At 41.7% G+C, this 20114-nt stretch overlaps 1 protein-coding gene across 1 annotated transcript; it reads left to right on the top strand.

The window, feature by feature from the left end:
- Positions 1–3: 3 nt before the first annotated feature.
- METTL13 (methyltransferase 13, eEF1A lysine and N-terminal methyltransferase) lies at positions 4–19060 on the top strand. Its single transcript, XM_042462544.1, has 8 exons — positions 4–257; positions 2082–2835; positions 8939–9138; positions 10535–10730; positions 11840–12004; positions 14797–15009; positions 17817–17948; positions 18303–19060. The coding sequence occupies exons 1-8, from the start codon at positions 96–98 to the stop codon at positions 18575–18577; spliced, it is 2097 nt and encodes a 698-aa protein (XP_042318478.1). The 5' UTR covers positions 4–95; the 3' UTR covers positions 18578–19060.
- The last annotated feature ends 1054 nt before the right edge of the window (positions 19061–20114 follow it).

Raw genomic sequence — 20114 nt, 5'->3', positions numbered from 1 at the left:
CCGCAGGGAAGCCGGAAGTAAAGGCAGGAGGAGGGCCACAAATGGCGGCGCTTCCGGTGTAGCTCCCTTCCGCCCGAGCCTCCTCTGGCGCCGCCATGGCGGAGCAGCGGTTGCTGCCGCGCCGAGCGGAGGACTTCGCTTCGCCCGCCTTCTGGGAGCGTTTCTTCCGGGAGCGAGGAGAGCGGGTCTTCGAGTGGTACGGCGGCTGGAGGGGGCTTCGGGAGCCGCTGGGACGGTACCTGCGCCCGCGGGACTCGGTGAGAGCGGAGGGAACGGAGCAGGGCTGGTTGGTGGAAATGGGGCCGATGGGAGCAGCGTGGGGCCTGAGTGTCCACTGCCCTCTTTCTGATACACTTTCTTTCCCTGAGGAATATACTTAAGGGGCTGCAGTGAAAGGGAGTCCAAGTAGACCACAAGTTGAACATGAGCCAACAGTGCGATGCAGCAGCTAAAAAGGCCAATGCGATTTTAAGCTGCATCAATAGAAGTATAGTGTCTAGGTCAAGGGAAGTCATAGTGCCACTGTATTCTGCCTTGGTCAGGCCCCACCTGAAATATTGGTTCCAGTTCTGAGCACCACTATTTAAAAAGGACACTGAGAAACTGGAATGTGTCCAGAGGAGGGTGACTAAAATGGTGAAGGGTCTGGAAACCATGCCCTATGAGGAATGCCTTAGGGAGCTGGGGATGTTTAGCCTGGAGAAGAGAAGGCTAAGAGGTGATATGATAGCCCTATTTAAATATTTGAAGGTGTGTCATATTGAGGAGGGAGCAAGCTTATTTTCTGCTGCTCCAGAGACTAGGACGCAATGGATGCAAGCTGCAGGAAAAGAGATTCCAGCTCAACATTAGGAGGAACTTCCTGACAGTAAGGGCTGTTCGACAGTGGAACAAACTCCTTCCTCGGAGAGTGTTGGAGTCTCCTTCCTTGGAGGTCTTTAAGCAGAGGCTGGATGGCCATCTGTCAGGGATGCTTTGATTATGATTTCCTGCATGGCAGAATGGGGTTGGATTGGATGGCCCTTGCAGCTGGCTGAGCAGCACCTCTTGCCCATACTTGCTTTTCCTGGAGGGGTGCCATGGGCAAGAGGCTTCTCGGTGGATGTTGAGCAAGCTGCTTCCAAGATGACCAGATGTAACGCAACCAGGATTTTGAATTTGCAGTAGAAGAGTAGACCTCATATTGAGAAATATGCAAGGGGTGGGTGCTGGTGTTGTCGCCAAGGAGAAAAGGGGGCCTGTCAGGGAGTGAACAGGCAGGCCCAGCTCCACCAGAGCTAGCCTGAAAGGAGAGAGCCCTCCCTCCGGTTCATCTGCCTTGGTCCAGGCCTCAGAGGGAGAGAAGAACCACTGGACCTCATCCCCTTTCCCTCCACCATTCCCTTCTCCTTTTGTTTCATGTCTTTTAGATTGTAAGCCTGAGGGCAGGGAACTGTCTGATTAAAAATAATAATTGTAAGCCGCCCTGAGAGCCATTAGGGCTGAAGGGTGGGATATAAATACCATAAATAATAATAATAATAATAATAATAATAATAAGAATGAAAAACTAATCCAATTTCACGATCAGTAACCCTTGGACCATAATATATCTGAAACAGAAAACTAGATAGATTTTTTCCTCAAAAAGCATTTAATTTTTAAAAATCCAATTTCAATCAAAATATCAATTTAAATTTATTTATTTTATTTTTTATTGTTTAAAAAACATTGATCTTTATCCATCCTAATTATTTTACATCACAGAACATTAAATGGTGGCTCTGCATATCTCATGAGAAAAGCACTTCTGAGAATATTAAAAATGAGACCACCTTAAACAATTCTGGTGGATTTTGTAAGAAAAAACTTCTTTGGTGGATCATGTGCCAACGGCTTGCAATCTATGTAGCAGCCAAAATTTTTGTATGTCCTGTATGTTTAGGAGAGCATAGGACATGTATCAGTAGTTAATGCCCCTTCTCAAACATCTGACCAGACAGAACAACAGTCAGGTTGATTCTTCTGGAAATGGTTCTGTTAAGCAATCATTTTAGTTTGCTGACAATGTATATGATGTTCTTTTTTTGCTTTCCCTCTAGATCCTTGTTGTTGGTTGTGGAAACTCAGAACTGAGTGAACAGCTCTATGATGAAGGTTATCAAGATATCATCAATGTGGACATTAGTGACTTGGTTGTCAAGCAAATGCAGGAACGCAGTGCTTCTCTGAGACCCAAGATGACCTACATGGTCATGGATGTGCTGCAGATGGATTTCCCGGATGTGTGCTTTCAGGTGGTGTTGGACAAAGGCACTCTTGATGCTCTGTTGACTGATGCAGAAGAAAGCAGTTTGAGCAGGGCAGAAAGAATGTTTTCTGAAATTGGCCGGGTCCTGCAGTTTGGGGGACGTTACTTGTGTGTGTCTTTGGCACAAGGACATGTGTTGAAGGCAGTTGTGGAACATTTCTACAAGAAAGGGTGGATGGTTCGAATACACCAAGTCTCCACCAATGAAGCAGGCACTTCAGAAGGAGAATTTGCCCTTCCTGTCTTTGTTTATGTTATGACAAAAATGAAGCCTGTCCCAGGCTCAAATTTATGCATCCTAGAGCTGTGTGCTGAAGCACAGGAGAAGCCTGACCGGTTCAAGAGCACTCAGCAGCTGATTGAGGCAGTGAAAGAAAGACAACAGTACTGTTTGTTACGGAGCCAACTCAGTAGGAATCCCAATGCAGGGACCATCTCTCTGGATCTCTACAGTGAAGAAACCAGCCAAGTCCGCTATAGCTTGCATGTGGTGCACAACCCAACAGTGAAGGTGTCTCATGACAATCAATTTGCCATCTTCATCAGTGAGTTTATATGCTCAAGTTTAATCCAAACAATCCTAGAGAACCTTTTAAAGGCTTTTGTCTAATAATGGCTATGGGAACAGGGGATTTCTTTGAGTAAAAGTTTGCTGTAGTATTATCAGTTATACTGAAAAGCAGTATTTTTGGGACAACACTAGCACAGGTCAGCTCATCAATCATAAACTAACTCCAACTCCAACCACTCTAAACCTCTTCTTCAGCCTATGGGAGCTTTTATTGATTGTTTCGCAGATTAAAATCTCTCAGATAAGGGCCGACTTAGATGCCAGCATTGATTCAGATATGGTAAGAGAAGTGTCCAGTGACTCCGTCAATGAGGTTATTTTGGATCAGTTTCAGTCTATGAGTACCAATGACGTAGACAAGCTGCTTGGTAAGGTAAAAAAAAGACCACCTGCCCTTCCGATCCCGGCCCATCATGGTTGGCCATCCAGGGAGGTAAGGCAATTCGGAAATTTTAAAATCTATAATTAATGCCATCAATTTTAAAATTAGCAGTAGTAAGACCTATTTTAAAGAAACCTTCCCTTGATCCCCTGGATAAAAATACCTATTAGCCAGTATCTCTCCTTCCCTTTCTGGTCAGGGTGATCGAGAGGGCGGTTGCAAACCAGCTCCAAGCAGTTTTGGATGACACTGATTATCTTGATCCATTTCAAACTGGCTTCAGATCAAGATATAAAGTGAAGACTGCCCTGGTTGCCTTGGTCGATGATCTCCGTGCATCAACAGGTGAAGTGTGGCCCTGTTGGTGCTCTTGGACCTCTCAGCGGCCTTTGATACTTTTGACCATGGTATCCTTCTGGAATGCCTGAAAGAATTAGGAATTGGTGGCTCCACTTTGCAGTGGCTCCGTTCCTACCTCTCGGGAAGATTCCAGATGGTGATGCTGGGGGACAGCTGCTCCTCTAAGAGAGAGCTGACATCTGGTGTCCCTCAGGGTGCCATACTGTCCACCATGCTGTTTCATATTTACATGAAGCCGCTGCGCGATATCATCTAGAGACATGGGACGGGGTGTTAATCAGTACACTGATGACACCCAAATTTATTTCTCTATGCCTCGAACTGTTTCAGTGACCAAGGAGGGCATCTCCCCTCTGAATGACTGTCTGAGGTCAGTAATGCATTGGATGAGGGAAAATAGACTTAAGCTGAATCCAAATAAAATGGAGGTACTTGTGATAGGTAACACCTCTCTGGGCATGGAGATATGTTCACCAGTCCTGGATGGGGTCACACTATGTTCGCAGCTTGGGGGTACTCCTGGACTTGTCGCTTCATCTGTCATCTCAGATTGACGCCATAGCCAGGAGTGCCTACTATCAGCTTCAGCTGATACGCCAGCTGCGGCCCTACCTCGAGCAGTGGGACCTAGAAACGGTTGTGCATGCACTGGTTGTTGGGGCGTAGAAAGACGCGCTGTGTCCACAACAACCACCTGTAGACAGGACGCCACGTCGACAGGACGCCAGGGAGAAGAAATCTGAAGGTCAAGAAGGAAAATATTCCTTCACCACTGCAAACAGCCTTGAGTTCCCGGCTTGAGAAATAACAAGAGCACTTCAAGCCTTCACTCTACACGAGGGCTTTAATAATAATAAAGTTACTTTGTCAACCAAACAACCACAGCAACAAAACAGAGAGGCAGTTACTCTTACACCAACTGTCATAACTGGCAGCATCAACATTCCATAATGCAACTGTCACTGGAACTATAATAGTTCCGTTACAGCTCTATCTTGTGGTCACATACATGTCATTTCCTAACACTGGTAACCTCTTGTCTCGACTTCTGTAACGTGCTCTACATGGGGCAACCCTTGTGCGACGTCTGGAAGCTTCAATTGGTACAAAACATGGCAACCAGACTGGTTGCAGGTAAATCTAAGTTTGACCGAATCATACCAATTCTACACTGGCTGCCCATTAGCTTCCGGGCACAGTACAAGATGTTGATTATTACCTATAAAGCCCTATGTGGCTTGGTCCAGCTTACTTGAAGGAACGCCTCCTCCCATATAATCCTTCCCGCACACCCCGATCCTCTGGGAAGAATCTTTTACAATCGAGAAGAACTAGATTGGTGATAACTTCCCAAAGGACTTTTTCTGCCGCCGCTCCAAAAATCTGGAATGACTTGCCGGAAGAGATTCACCAAATATCCTATCTCGAGGCCTTCAAGAAAGCGATAAAAACGCTTCTCTTCCAGCAGGCCTTTCCTGACTGACAAGGTCCAAAATGAAGAAATCTGTTCATTTTATTATTCTCCCGTGCTAGCCGTCTCTTGTTACTGGTCAATATCTTTTTATGCTACTGCCATGTATGTATTTATGTATGATTTTATTGTTAAACAGTGGACCCTTGCCTTATGCGGGGTCCGTTCCGGAGCCCCCTGTGTAAGACGAATTCTGCCTACACTGGAGCCCCATTCACTTGAATGGGGCTCGTGCACACGGTGGCACAGCGGCGCACGCAATACAGGCGCACACCCCATTCATCTGAATGGGATGTGCTGCCCCTCGCACTCCCAGGAGCTTGAGAGTGTAAGCTCAAAGCCATGTATAGCACGCCCACGTATAACGTGGACGCACTGTAACTTTACATTTCTGGGAGAGTGGGTTAGGGGGTGGATGGTTTTTTTAAAATTATTATTATCCTTGTATTACTAAACTGTTGTTACCTGCCTCGATCCCCAAAACGGAAGTGGCGGGATATAAATAAATATATTATTATACATGGATTCAAACAGCCACTGTGTGAAAATGTTCAAAAAAAGTATAAATTGAAAATATCAAATCTTGATTTCCCATTTTTTAAAAATTAATCTTTATTGATATATTTGCAAATTTAAAAAATACAGTGTCTTCTTGTTTCAACATTCTTAATTAATATTCATACATTTCTCTCTCCCCCCCTTCTATTTCTATTCTGTATCGTTACTATTCTTATCAGCTACAATCTCAAATATTCCCCAGAATGGAAAGATTCGTGCCTTTATCTCACTATACAGTACGACTCCTCTTTTGAGTAGTTACTAAGAATATGCAGTATCTTATCTCTTAATTCCTAAGCTTACAAAACCTCTGTTGACAGTTACATTCCCATTTCAGGGTACATCTTATCTTTAATTTTAACTATACCTGTTTCGTGTATTGAGCTAGATGTCTATCTCACTGTCTCTTTCTCCCATTGTTATTATATTGTTATTCTTGCTTTACATAATTCTAAAAGAGTTTCCCAGATTACATTTTCTTCTTCTGCTTCATCTCTTAATTCCATCGTTATTTTATCAATTTCTGTGACATCAAGACACTTTTCTAGCCATGCATCTATACTTGGGGTTTCTTTATTTATTTGGGTATTTATACCCCGCCCTTCAGCCCTAATGGCTCTCAGAGCGGCTTACAATTATTATTTTTAATCAGACAGTTCCCTGCCCTCAGGCTTACAATCTAAAAGACACGAAACAAAAGGAGATGGGAATGGTGGAGGGAAAGGGGATGAGGTCCAGTGGTTCTTCTTTCCCTCTGAGGCCTGGACCAAGGCAGATGAATTGGAGGGAGGGCTCTTAATTTTTCCAGGCTAGCCCTGATGGAGCTGGACCTGCCTGGTGACCTCCCTCTCAGGCCGGCAGATGGCAGTTATGGAGGGCGGAGTCTCCTTCCTTCAGGCTAGCCCTGATGGAGCTGGACCTGCCTGGTGACCTCCCTCTCAGGCCGGTGGATGGCAGTTATGGAGGGCGAAGTCCTTCTCCAAAACTTTGCTAATGTGGTTCTGGCAAATATAAAAGTGGTAAAGACTTTAACCTAGCTTCTTTATTTTCTACCATGTTTAATAAACAAGCTTCCGGTAGTAAGGGAAGTCAAGTTGCAATATCTTTTGTATGCAATTATGTATCTCTTTCCAATATTTACTTACTTTTGTACACATCTACCACATATGATAAAATGTTCCCACATGTTTCTCACATCTCCAGCATAAGCCTTTATTATTTTTTAATATTTTTGCCAATTTATTTGGTGTCAAATACCATCTGTTCAACATTTTATAAAAGTTTTCTTTTATATCAGAGCAAAGAGTGAATTTTAAGTCCTCCTCCCATGCTTTCCCCCAAGAATTTAGTTGTATATTATGTCCAAAGTTTTGTGACCTTTGAATCATGCAATGTTTAATTTGTTCTTCTTCCAATTCTATTTTTAACAGCAAATTATAAAATTTTCAGATTTCCCCCCCCCCCCCTTTCCTATCCATTAAGATCAGGTCAAGTTCCGTCTTATTTTGTACTATGCCATATTGTTTAACATCTTTTTTTATATCTTTCATGTAACTGAAAATAGAGAAACCAGTGGATGTCATACCATTCTGCTATTAATTCCTCCTTCGTTTTGATCCTTACCTTTCCATTTTCTACCTTTAATATGTCTTTATATCTTAGCCATTCTTTTCCTTCTTTTTTCCCCTTTTTCATCAGTGCCTCTTGGGGAGATATCCAATCTGGCATCTGTCTATATATTTTTCCTTTAGATATATTCCATATCTTCCATAGGGCTCTCCTTACTATGTGGTCTTTGAATTCTGCATTTAATTCCACCTTACCGAACCAGAGGTAGGCATGCCAGCCATACCTCAAATTAAAACCTTCCAAATCTAACAATTGTTCATCTTTTAGGTCTATTCAATTTTCTATCCAGTTTAGACAACAAGCGTAATAGTACAATCTCAGGTCTGGCATGCCTAAACCTCCTCTCTCTTTCATATCCGTTAATATACTCCATTTTATTCTTGCCTTCCGTTTTGCCCATATAAATTTCATGAGCTCTTGTTTCCATTGACTGAACACTTTATTGTTGTGTATGATAGGCAGATTCTGAAATAAAAACAGGATTTTAGGAAGTATGCACATTTTGACTATTGAAATTTTACCTAGAAGCGATAGTTGTAACTTTGACCATTTCTCCAGATTTTTAAAAATATCTTGCCACCCCTTTTTATAATTATTATCAAATAGATCACTATTTTTCTTCGTAATTTGTATACGTAAATATTTTACTTTCTTCTGTATTTGAATTCCTGTTTTACTTTGCAGTGTTTCTTGTTTTCCTGTTAACATATTGAAGGCGATTATGGCTGATTTCTCTTTATTTATTTTAAGACCTGCACATTTCCCAAATTCTGTTACATATTTTGCTTCCATATATCAATTCTTCTTTTCTTCTTGCTCTCTAGATGGAAAGTGCTGTCAAAATACTATTTATTATTATTTGCTTTTACAAACAATGATTCTACCGATTTTCATTCTCTTGTTAAATCAAAGCAGTCTGAGATGATAGTGTAATTTTTTAACATCCCAGATTAGATTGCCAATCTGTGGCATGATCTAGTGCACAGGTGGGCAGGTTTAGGAACCATTCTTATGAAAATGCTAAGAATAAAGCAAACATGGCAGGAGATCCACTTTGAAAAATTAGTGGGGTTTGATATTAAACACTGCAGCCTGTTAAGGAGATGAATTGCCTCTCCTGGATGCTTTCAGAACAGGCAAATGACCTTTGGGGGGAGGGGAATGGTCCAAGGAGTCTGGAGAGGACAAGAGCCACAAAAACAGTCATGTAGGGGCTCGACAGACCACTTCAAAAGGGTGGGCTGGAGCCGCCTGTCTTTGCTCCTGAGGAACCAAACCTCACAGGCTCCCTCTGCACCAAAAAGAATCCACTAAAAGCAGGTTCTTTTTGGTGTGCATTGGCACACTGTCGTGCATCGATGACACAAGCACAATCCCCTGACATATGGACACCTCTCCGCACTTGGGTCATCATGGCTGCCCCCATGTGGACGGGGCCGCACCATGATGGCGCCACCGCACACTAGGGCTTGGGTGCACGCGAATACTTCACATTCCTGAGCCCTAATTTTGGCCCCAAGGTCCCACAAAGCACCTGTTTGTACCGGGCTGTGGGGACCACAGGCAGTCACGGGGCTTTTACACTGGTTCTAGCGTAATTGAGAGCTGGCAGGTTTTATATAGAGAGAAGACCTGTAATTTCTGTATCGTCATATTTCTGATTTTGTCTCTCCTCAGTACCGCAGGGCAGAGAAACTGAGTGGCTATTTGGGACAGAGGAAGGACAAAAGCAGTTGGCTGCAAGTGCTGGGTTCTGGCGCCTAGTAACTGTGGGCTTGCATAGAGATCAACAGTATAAAGACATGGGAACCATCCAGGCAGAACTGTCGGAAAAGGTGATGGAGTTGGCCCCACCTGGTCTCCCAGCCCAGCAACAGGTAAATTGTTCTTGTTGGGATTTTTTTCCTTGCTCTGCAGAATGATATAATTGTTCTGTTCTTTGAGGCCTTATTTTTGTGCATGCTCTACTTTCTTTTGTTCCAAACAGGCATAGAGTTTATGCTGTAAAAAAAAGCTGTCTTTATTTGTATAATTCTATATCTGAAACCCAAGGTACAGAAAGAATTAGGCTATTGTCTATTGGACTTAACCACCTCTACCAATATCATCTCCTTTTCCTTGTGTGTTTTGCCTTTTTTTGTTGTAAGCCTGAACAATCAAATTTATACTTTGTAAGCTGCTCTTAAGAAATGCAGTGGCTTAAGCGGTTAAGATGCTGACTCTGTTAATTGCAAGATTGGCAGGTTGACAGTTTGAGGCCCAAGTGCCATACGACAGAGTGAGCTCACATCACTAGTCCCAACTTCTACCAACCTAGCAGTTCGAAGGTATGCAAATACAAATAGATAAATAGATACCACTTCGGTGGAAAGGTAATAGTGTTCTTTGCAGTCATGCTTGCTACATGACTCACAGGTAGTCTTTGACAACTCTGGTTCTTTGGCTTAGTAACAGAGATGAGCAGCGCACCCTACAATTGGTTATGACTAGACATTTCATGTCAAGAGACCACCTTTACCTTTAAGCTGCTCTTAGGACCCTTTTGGCCTGATGGGCAGGTATCAGTGCTCTGAATAAATAAAATAAATTTTAATTTTGCTGCAGAAAATGAAATTATGGGACATTCAGCCTTGCTTAATGTTCTCGTGATTAAGGGAATGGTGGCTTGGGAACCACCTCAGGAAGTGCTCTAGGCAGGTCCTGGGTGCTTTTAAGTAGCAGCAGCTTCAAGATAATGGCTCACTCCATGTCTCTTTTCCCAGAAGGAATGAAAAGAATGGGTTTTCCCTAGCCACTGCTACACCTAGGCATGGTAGGAGCCCTAACCAGGTAACCAGTGTGTGACTTGACAACCAACAGAAGTCAAAAAATTGTAGACCCAAACCCAAAGTTATCTGAACTCCATCCTAAGTTTGATTATTGCCATGTGTGTTCCTAAAGCATGCACCAAACATGCTTTAGTGAGGTCAAGTAGATCTAGAATCCTTGGTATAAAAGTGACATGGTCTCCTGCATCTAGGAACACCTATTGGTCTGTGTTAGAGATGTGGAAGGCACTTTTCCTGCAGCTCAAGCAGAAAGGTTGGGAGATAATCATCTTAACTGAAGCATATAGATTCTAGTCCACACGAGGAGATATTAAGGCAGATGAAGCAATGATTTAACATGCTGTAAAGTAACCCAATATGTTGATTGCTTAGTGTTTCTGCTTCCATATTTTTTGCTGGTGCTATCTGTGACATGGTGACATCATCAGCTTACCTTCTCCTTCAGGTACCCTTTTTGTCAGTGGGTGGAGACATTGGGATCCGCACCATCCGACATCGTGCTACTAGCCCCTGGAGTGGGGAGTATGTTATTGAAGATGTGAAAGGAGATGATGCCCGCTACTTCCGCCGCCTCATCTTTCTCAGCAACAGGAACGTGGTACAGTCAGAAGCAAGGCTCTCATCCAGGACATCCCATAAAGGTGAAATGGGATATATGGCATACATAATGTCAGAGAATGAGGTTGGAGTAGGAGAGTGAGGCTTCATCAGCCAACTGCAGTCTTTGTAGAATGAGGGCTGCTGAAGGAGTGAGAAGCTGAATTGTGAGGAATGAGTAGGTAAGTGTGGCTTGAAGTCATCACAAAGGCATAAACAGTGAGATGGTTTTCTCAGGATCTTAGCTTCAATTGTAAAAGAGGTGGTATCCCTTCCTCATGGTTTTGAAGAGTACTAAATTATGAATAGATTTTGTTTGAATGCTTGAAGAGTGAATGGTGGGGCTGGAGAGTGCTTACTGTAGAAATTGAATAGAGACAGGCATATACAATTTTGATTGCCTGTTTACCAGAAGTGAATGTCTCTTGCCTTTGGCAAGAAGGATTTCCAGAAGGTTTCCACATGGGCTGCTGTTTTGATAACAAAAATACTCTATTTCATTTGATACAGTTTTTTTACTATGTATCCCAGAATGCTGCAGGCAGCACTGCTAGCATTTCCAAGTTCTGGTCTGAAGCCTCAGGTGTTGAAGCAAGACTGTTCTCCCCTAGCTGCTTCTGTTTAATAGCGAGCTCAAGGAAATGATAACAAGCTGTCAGCTGTTTGAACAGAGCTAAGAAAATCTACTTTGTGTATTGTTGTGCACAAATAACAGTGGGAAAACAAGCTTCTCACTTAAGGATTCAAAATGTGCACAGACTGTACTGATAAAATAATACCTGGATTAAGAGTTGTGTTTTTATGAAAGTATTCTTGGCTGCCTTTAGCATCCCAACTATTCAACCCTAAGCAGTTCCAGTGTGCCAGGCCAAAGCAGGGCTATTCATGCCTTCTTATATAATGAGCAAATATAAAAAAGAGAGTTGTCACAAAATAGGCAGAACTGGCTTTACTAGGAAGGGAAAGAATCTTACTAAAAGGTCTTGGGGCTAATGACTTTGATGGTTCACTGATGTCAAAACTGAAGCCAGTGTGGAGAGAAAGATTATTTAGAGTTCTGTTGCCTACATGATGTCAGTGGTCAAACTACGTCCTCCTATCTTCCACATGATGATACATTTGCCTAAGGGATAATTTATTTCTCATTGAATAGGGAATAAGAAGCACAAAAAGAAGAAAAATACAGCCTCCAGTAGCCAGGTTGAGCCCACCAGTGTATCAGCCACGCCATCTATTGACAAAAGCTACCTGTGTTGTGCTCACCACAGAGCCATGGTTGCAGGACTATGTCTCCTGAAAAATCCTGAATGCCTCCCAGGTAGGTACTGTAGTACAATTAGTCCCATTTCCACTGTAACCCAATACTTGAATGAAAAGCAATGCTTATGAGAAATCCTTGTCAGCCTTATCTTAATGCTAAAATTTAGAGCCTGATCAAGATAACCTGAGAAAATCCTGATGCTGTCCTTCCAGACATTTATACATAGGTGGTAACTGTATTAATTTCCAATGTTAGTGCACATTTGTAAGTACTAGAACAAGAGTTCTGTTCAGAAGAGTGACATACATTTTCTTTGGTAAGAGTCCACTTGGTGAGACAAAAATGGTGCTTTTGGTAGGTACATATGTGCAGGAGATTGACATGAGGCAGAAAGTTGGAAGGATAGAAGTCAGACTGAAGATCTGGATGATTCCTTTGTAAAAAAAAAAAATACCAGATATTAAAAAGAGAGAGCAAGAGCAGTAATATGAGATTTCGGTTACCTTGATATTTGTTGGAAATCACACTGACAAGAGTATTAGGGCCAACAATTTCCTTGCTTGCCTTACAGACAATTTCTTTCTGCAAAAGATGGAGGAAGCAACAAAGGAATCAGCTGTTTTTGGATTTGTTCCTAACTAGTAGTGATGAATTGGTCAATGGGATGAAAATAGTGGGATGCCTAGGTCAGAGTGGCCATGTCCTCTTGGGATTTGTTATACAGAGGAAAGGGAAAGCCAAACGTAGTCAGGTACACGCTGTGGACTTCAGTAAAGCTGATTTTGGTAAGGTTAGGGAAGTACTGAGTAAGATCCCATTGTCAGAAATGCTCAAAGGGAAGTGCACAGGAGTTTCTTAAAAGCAAGTGTTGCAAACAGTTCCATTGAGGCAGTGGGGGTATGTGGGGAATGTCCTAAAGAAACTAGAATGGACGTACAAAGAACTTTCAGATAAGCTGAGATTTAAAGGAGACGTATATAAAAATGGAAGAAGGAGGAAACCACTAAAGAGGAATACAGATGAATAGCCAGTATGTGGGGTGAAAGTTCGGAAAGCTAAAGCTCAGAATTTTCTCAGGCTCATCAGAGTGGTTAAAAATAACAATAAAGGGCTTTTTGGCTATATTTAGAGTAAGAGAAAGAACAAGAAAATGGTAGAACCACTGCATAATGAAGATAGTGAAATGCTAACAAGGGGCAAAGAAAAAGCAGAGCTACTCAACACTTTCTTTGCCTCAGTCTTTTTCCAAAAGAAAAACTGCTCTGACTGGTGAAAATGGAACAAATCATGCAATAAGAGGACTGCAGTCTAGAATAAGTAAAGAGGTAGTAAAAAAAAATAACTAACTACTCCATTCATGTCTCAAGGGACAGATGAACATCCAAGAGTACCAAAAAAAAACCTTGCAGATGTAACCTCTCTGTCAGTCATCTTTGAGAATTCTTGTAGGACAGGAAAAGACCCAGCAGACTGGAGGAGGAGGAATGTTGACTTCAAAAATAGCAAAAGTGAGGACCTTGCAACTACTGGCTAATCAGCTAGACATCAACACTAGGAAACGTTCTAGATGAGATAGTTAAATAGTCAGACTGAGCACATTTAGAAAGTTATAGAGTTGCCCCTCCTAATGAGTGGATCTCAGATTCGTGGTCTTGAATACTCATGAAGGGGTGACTCTCCATTGTTTCTAATGGGGTGCGCGAGCCTCCGTTTTCATGGGGGGAGGCAGAATGGATCCCCTGGGAAAGTGAAGGGCCAACTGTATAATGTATAAATGGAGGGCCAACTGTATAACTAAGAGCCAGCATAGTTTTCTCAAAAACAAGTCATGCCAAATTAAATGTCTGTTAATCTTTTTTTTTTTTTAATAGAGTTAAAGCTTTTTAGATCACGGGAGTGTGGTGGATGTAGTATACAGTATCTTGATTTCAGTAAGGCTTTTGACAAGGTCCTCCATGATATGCTTGCAGTCAAGCTCATGAACTATTAGGTGGTTCTCAAACAAATCCCGGAGAGTCTTGCCAATGGTTGCTCTTGATACTGGAGATAAGGGACTAGTGTGGTGCCTCAGATGTCTGTCCTGGGCCCAGTGTCGTTTAACTTCTTTATAAATGACTTAGATGATGGAATAAAAGGCATGCTTATCCAATTTGGAGATGACACCAAATTAGTGGGAGGACAGAATCAGAATTCAAAATGACCTTGAGATATTGGGAACTAACAATGAATTTCAACAGATATAAAAATAAGGTAGTACATCTAGAGAGGAAATATAAAATGCTCAGATGCAAGATGGCAGACACCTGGCTTGAAAGTTCTTTGTACGTCCATTCTAGTTTCTTTAGGACATTCCCCACATACCCCCACTGCCTCAATGGAACTGTTTGCAACACTTGCTTTTAAGAAACTCCTGTGCACTTCCCTTTGAGCATTTCTGACAATGTTTACTAAATCAGCTTTCCTAAAGTCTAGAATGCATGTCTGACTATGCCTGGCTTTTCCTTTCCCTTGTATAACAAACTCCCGGAGTACATGGTCACTCCCACCTAAGGATCCCACCCCTTGCACTCCATTAACTAGGTCATCCCTGTTGGTTAGGATCAGATCCAAAATAGCTGATCCCCTTGTTGCCTCTTCCACCTTTTGGACAATGAAATTGTCTTCGGGGCAAATGTGGAATTTGCTAGACCTTGAAGTTTTGGCTGAGTTTGACTTCCAGCAAATATCAGGAAGTTTGAGGTTAGAACATATAGAAGGGTTTGGATTGGTATTTTAAAAGGGTGATGTGCAAACTTTGTATGCCAGCTATGCCCATGTCAGTTCATAACTCTTCTGTGTGTTTACTGCAGAGGCCCAGATCCATGTGTTAGTGATTGGCCTTGGTGGTGGCAGCCTGCCTCTCTTCATCCATGACTACTTCTTGCAGTGCTGTATTGATGTGGTGGAGATTGACCCAGCCATGCTGGAAGTTGCTACACACTGGTTCGGCTTCTTCCCAGGAGACAGACTCAAAGTTCACATTGCAGATGGCTTAGCTTATGTTGCCAGCCTTGCAACAAAAGGTAATTAATTCTCAGGCCCACACATATTAAAGGCCTTGGTGGAGGGTGCTTCCCTAGATGTTACAGATATTGCTTTGGATTCACATACAGACCTGTATTCTCAAATTGGCGTTCTGGAGGCCATGCATTTCAGGATTCTCATGAGAATTTCTGTTATTCTTGCACTTTTGGGTTACTCAGAACATTGGGAAGAGGGAGTTAATGGACTAGAGGGGATTTAAAACATGAAAAATGTGCAAAAGAGGAAGGCTGAAAAAAATTTCTCCTTTCATACTGTTTCAGGAGTTTTGTAGAAGAAGAACAAAAAACCTGGCGTTTTTTTTTGGGGGGGGGGGAGCAGTATGAAGGCGTACAGTTTCTGTTACTTTCATAAGGTAGAAATATGGAAGCCCTATTTATATTTGAGATCTTGAGAACTCTCTTAGTGCTGCATTGGTTATAGTTCAAAATCTTTTTGGCAATTTTGAAATAAAACCCTCACATTTGCTTTTTGTGGGTAACAAAATCTACTTCTTTTAGACATAATTACGGCCACTGGCTTAGGTAACTTTAAAAAAAGAAAGCAGTGATATTCTACATGTTTCAAAGGTGTTTCCTAGAAGCAATATACTTCTAAATATCCTGATACAGAAGGCAGACTGTCTGTAGGAGCTTCTGCCATAGTCATACCTTTGCTGTGCACGGAATACGTATTAGCTGCTTTAACAGACAGAATGCTAAACTAACTAGTTGGGTCATTGCTGTGGCACAGTAAGTCAATTCTGATATTTTTTTTAACTAGATGTGATGACTACAGATTACCTTTTAGAACACAGTTTTTCACCAAACAAGGATTGGGAAGTAATTGTAGATTGAGTGATGCTTCACCTGTCCATACTTTCCCTCAACTCTTGACCGGACTCTAAAAGCATTTTGAAAAGTAGTTTGGGAAGATAGTTGGAATGTGAGGGATGGAAAATTGTGCCAAAAGGATTTTAGAGTAAGGAGAGCTGAACCCTTTCCCACATAACGTACACATAGGCTGGCAGCCTCAAACATGTCCTCTTTGGCCTGCATTGGTTCTAGCATTAGAAACTGAGGGGTGGGTTAAAATTCTTCCACTTGATAAGTGAATAGGTACATACGTGACAATAAGGTTATCTATCTGGCCCATCATACATATTTTAGTCTTTAGTTTTTCTTTCCCAAAAGTCAATGAATTAATGTTGTCTGCCACTAGAGTGTGTATTTGCTCAGATTTCTTATTACCAGTAAGCCATAATTGAAAATACAAACCTTTTCTGATCTATTAAAAAGCAGTCAGTTAAAACAGACATTTCTGTAGTGACTGTGTGCTCAGTTTGGTAGAACAGTCTTTTTTTGATGTAACATTATTTGGCAGCATGATGTGCAAATAACTGCATATGTCTTCTTACTTAGATACAGAACCAGCCTACTCACTTAATTTGTACTTCCAAAACAGTAGACATGTATACTAGTCCAAACAAAAAAATAGAATTAATAATATCTGTGCTAATTTAAGTTTTTCAACTGCCTTCACTTCCCTAATTCTGTCAGGAAGTGTCTTGCAGCAGTGTCTGGCCCGATGGGAGATCAAACTGATGCATTGGTTCTATGTTCCTGCTTGGCAGGAGCTTGGACTAGGTGGCTCTTGAGGTATCTTCCAATTCTCTGATTTTGTGAGCATCCTTTGAGGCAAGAGGACCCGACCACGTGTCACCTCTATTGTGCATGTCCCTCGGTGTGGTTTGCCCCCTCTACACTCCCCTTGCTCAAATAATGCCACTGGGTCATCCCACAGTCTGGGGCAGCTGAAGAAAATGACTGACAGTTGCCATCTAGTGCTGGTAAATGTCTGCCAGAGGTCCTGACTTCATGGGATGAATTATACAAAAAGAGGTGATCCTGTAGGTAACCTGGACCCAAGCCATGTGGGGCTTTGAAGGTAACAACAAACACTTTGCACTTTGCCTGGAAACTAATTGGCAGCCAGTGGAGTGATTTTAATACTGTTGTAATGTGATCAGTCCCCTATGTCCCAGTAACCAATCTGGCTGTCATGTTTTGAACTAACTGAAGTTTTCAAACTCGGTACAGAGGTGTATTGCAGAAGTCCAGCTTTGATGTTACCAGCACATGCACTACCATCTTTAGGTCTGCCAGCTCTATGTAAGGGTGCAGCTTTGTAGTACTGTATACTGTATAACAGCTCCTGTTTTTGAGGAGCAGCTATCCCCAAACATCACCATGTGGAACCTGCCCAAGAGATAGGACTGGAACCATTGAAGTACAGTGCTTCTAATTCCCAACCCCCTCAGACATTTTCAGAGGATACCATGGTTGTGGATATTGAATGCTACTGAGAGGTCCAAGAACACCAGTCAGGATACACTCCCCGTCAATGCTCAAGTAAAGATCATCCACTCAGGTGACCATAGCGGTCCCAACTCCTTATCCTACTCTGAAGCTGGTTTCAAATGGGTCTAGATAATTTGTATTATCTAAGACTGCCTGGAGTAAAGAGCCAACTGCCCCCTCGATCACCTTGCCTAGAAAAGCAGATTTGATACTGGTCTATACTCGTTTAAGTCCAGGGCCCTAGGGAGAGTTTTTTTAGAAGAGGTAAACATGATAGAAAATGTTAGCTGTCTATCTTTATATATGATGCTGTTGGTATAGTAAGGTATGGCTGTGCTGTAGACTATATTGGATTAACAATAGGACACTTATATAACCATAGTGGTTCACTCCATTTCTGTTGCTCTCACATGAACACATTACTCTTCTTTTCCTACTCTTCTCCCCAGCTTCATCTTCTTATGATGTTGTCATGTTTGATGTAGACAGCAAAGACACTACCTTAGGAATGAACTGCCCACCACCAGGCTTTGTGGAAAAGTCCTTTCTTCAGAAAGTGAGATCTCTTCTGAAAACAGAAGGTAAGGCTTTATCATGTATATTTGGACCAAGAGTTTTTTACACTGAAGCTTCAGTTCCTTGGTTATGGCCTCTGTTTTGATTAGGATCATATAAGAAGGGCTCCAGATATGTAAGACTATGTGGAACTCTAAAGGTGCTTGTTCTTTATACTTCATGGATTAAATAAAGAAAATACATTCATTCAGATTGTTTCCTAGATCTCATGTTTTTTGAAACTAATGCAAGGATGACAGGGGCAGTTCTTGTAAAAGGTTCTTGAAACAGCAGAGAATTAGACTTAATGATCACCTGTTAATTAATAATATTGATTTTACAATTTGTAATAAACCAAGCTTTTACTTTTTTATCTGCAGGCATTTTTATTCTCAATTTGGTTTGCCGAGACCCCCTGCTTCGAAATGATGCCTTAGCTACCCTTAAGGAGATTTTCCCTTTGCTCTATACTCATAAAATTGAAGAGGAAGTCAATGAGATCCTGTTCTGTCAGCAGCAAACAAGGCACAAACTACTTCCTGTGGACCTCCAAGAGACAGCTCAAATTCTGGAGAAGGCATTAAGGCAACCTGGTCAGGCATGGGATAGCACTTATGTCTTGGCAGATGTGCTGGAAGCAGTGAGACTGGTATGAGGAAGCAATCCTCCCATGTTGTATAGTATTTGCTCTTTTGGAAAGAAGTAGCAATCTCCTGTGGTTTGGGAATGATGCTGTCCCATATTCATTTCTCTTGCATATGGAGGCATTTCCATTCAGATCATAAGAGGAAGAGAAAGTGCCTGTCTGTGTTTGCAGATTAAATGTACTGGAAGTCCTTTCCTAGGGAGAATGAAATAATGAGAAAAGGCTGTCAGTAACATGAAGCAATTCCCAAAACCAGTTCCTAGTTCTGGATATGCATGAAAATTGCACTGAAGATAAGTGCCTCACTGTCATTCTGTGTGGTCCATGAAAACAGACTGAATATCAGACAGCAGCCTGCAGAATGCAAATAAAATGGCCTTCTCTGTTTAGTAACTTGGAATTTGATAATATTAGAATGAAAGTAATTAACTTCTGATATTTACAATTTGCAAGATGAACTGTGGTAGAAATCTATAAAACAAAAACAGTGATCTATGATGTAGGCTGTTGTTTCTGTCGGAGAGAAAAATACCGTAAGCTCTAAGACTAGGGGTGGGGAACTGCAGAAGGTGTGCCGTCCAATTTTCAGCATCTGGGATATTCAATCAGCCATACAGATTGATCCAAATGCCTGCAAAACAAAGCAATCCCATGTGTGGCTGGAGGTTTATTTTTGTTTTGAAAAATGAAAAAGAAATCTTTTTGTTAAGCAATGCAAAAAGGGTGGGAGCAAAATACAACAGATGATATAATGCAGAATTTTACATTTGTGCCTATTGAATTTAGTTCTATTATTTTCAATCCCATTTTCTAGTTTATCCAGGTTTTTCTGAATACTATTCCTGTCTTCCAATGTGTTAGCTACCCCTTCCAATTTTGTATCATTTGTAAACTTGATAAGAATTCCCTCTAACACATCATTGAAGTCATTGATAATAATATTGAAGAGTTTTGGCCTCACTACACAATCAGGTGATGCTCAATTTATGTGAAAGGGTTCTGCGAGTCCCAGTAGAGCACAGGTTGAACATGAGTCAACAGTGTGATGTGGCAGCTAAAAAAACCCAACGTGATTGTAGGTTGCATCAATAGAAATATAATGTCTAGATCGAGGGAAATAATAGTGCCACTCTATTCTGCTTTGGTCAGACCTCACCTGAATACTGTGTCCAGTTCTGGGGATCAGAGTTCAAAAAGCATGCTGACAAGCTGGTGTGTGTCCAGAGACAAGATAACTGAAATGGTGAAAGGTCTGGAAGCCATGCCCTATGAAGAAAGGCTTAGGAAGCTGAATATTCTTAGCCTGGAGAAAAAATGGTTAAGAGGTTGATATAATAGCCCTGCTTAACTATTTAAAAGGCTGTAGAGAAATGTTGTAGCACCTTTGAGACTAACTGAAAGAAAGAATTGGGAACATGAGCTTTCATAGACTAAAAAACCCTTTCACACTATACAATTAAAGCATTGTGATTCCACTTTTACAGCCATAGCAATATCTTATTGACTCCTGGGATTTGTAGTTTCTTATTGTGTGCCTTTAATTAAA

This window comes from Sceloporus undulatus, chromosome 4, assembly GCF_019175285.1.
Source record: "Sceloporus undulatus isolate JIND9_A2432 ecotype Alabama chromosome 4, SceUnd_v1.1, whole genome shotgun sequence".
Lineage (NCBI taxonomy): Eukaryota > Metazoa > Chordata > Lepidosauria > Squamata > Phrynosomatidae > Sceloporus > Sceloporus undulatus.
The sequence above is the reverse complement of the archived record's forward strand: the minus strand, read 5'-3'. Positions and strand labels throughout refer to the sequence as shown.

Coding starts and splice junctions, on each gene's coding strand:
- METTL13 (XM_042462544.1), top strand. CDS start 96: ATGGCGGAGCAGCGGTTGCTGCCGCGCCGAGCGGAGGACTTCGCTTCG. Junction 258..2,081: donor ACCTGCGCCCGCGGGACTCG/GTGAGAGCGGAG, acceptor CTTTCCCTCTAG/ATCCTTGTTGTTGGTTGTGG. Junction 2,836..8,938: donor TCAATTTGCCATCTTCATCA/GTGAGTTTATAT, acceptor GTCTCTCCTCAG/TACCGCAGGGCAGAGAAACT.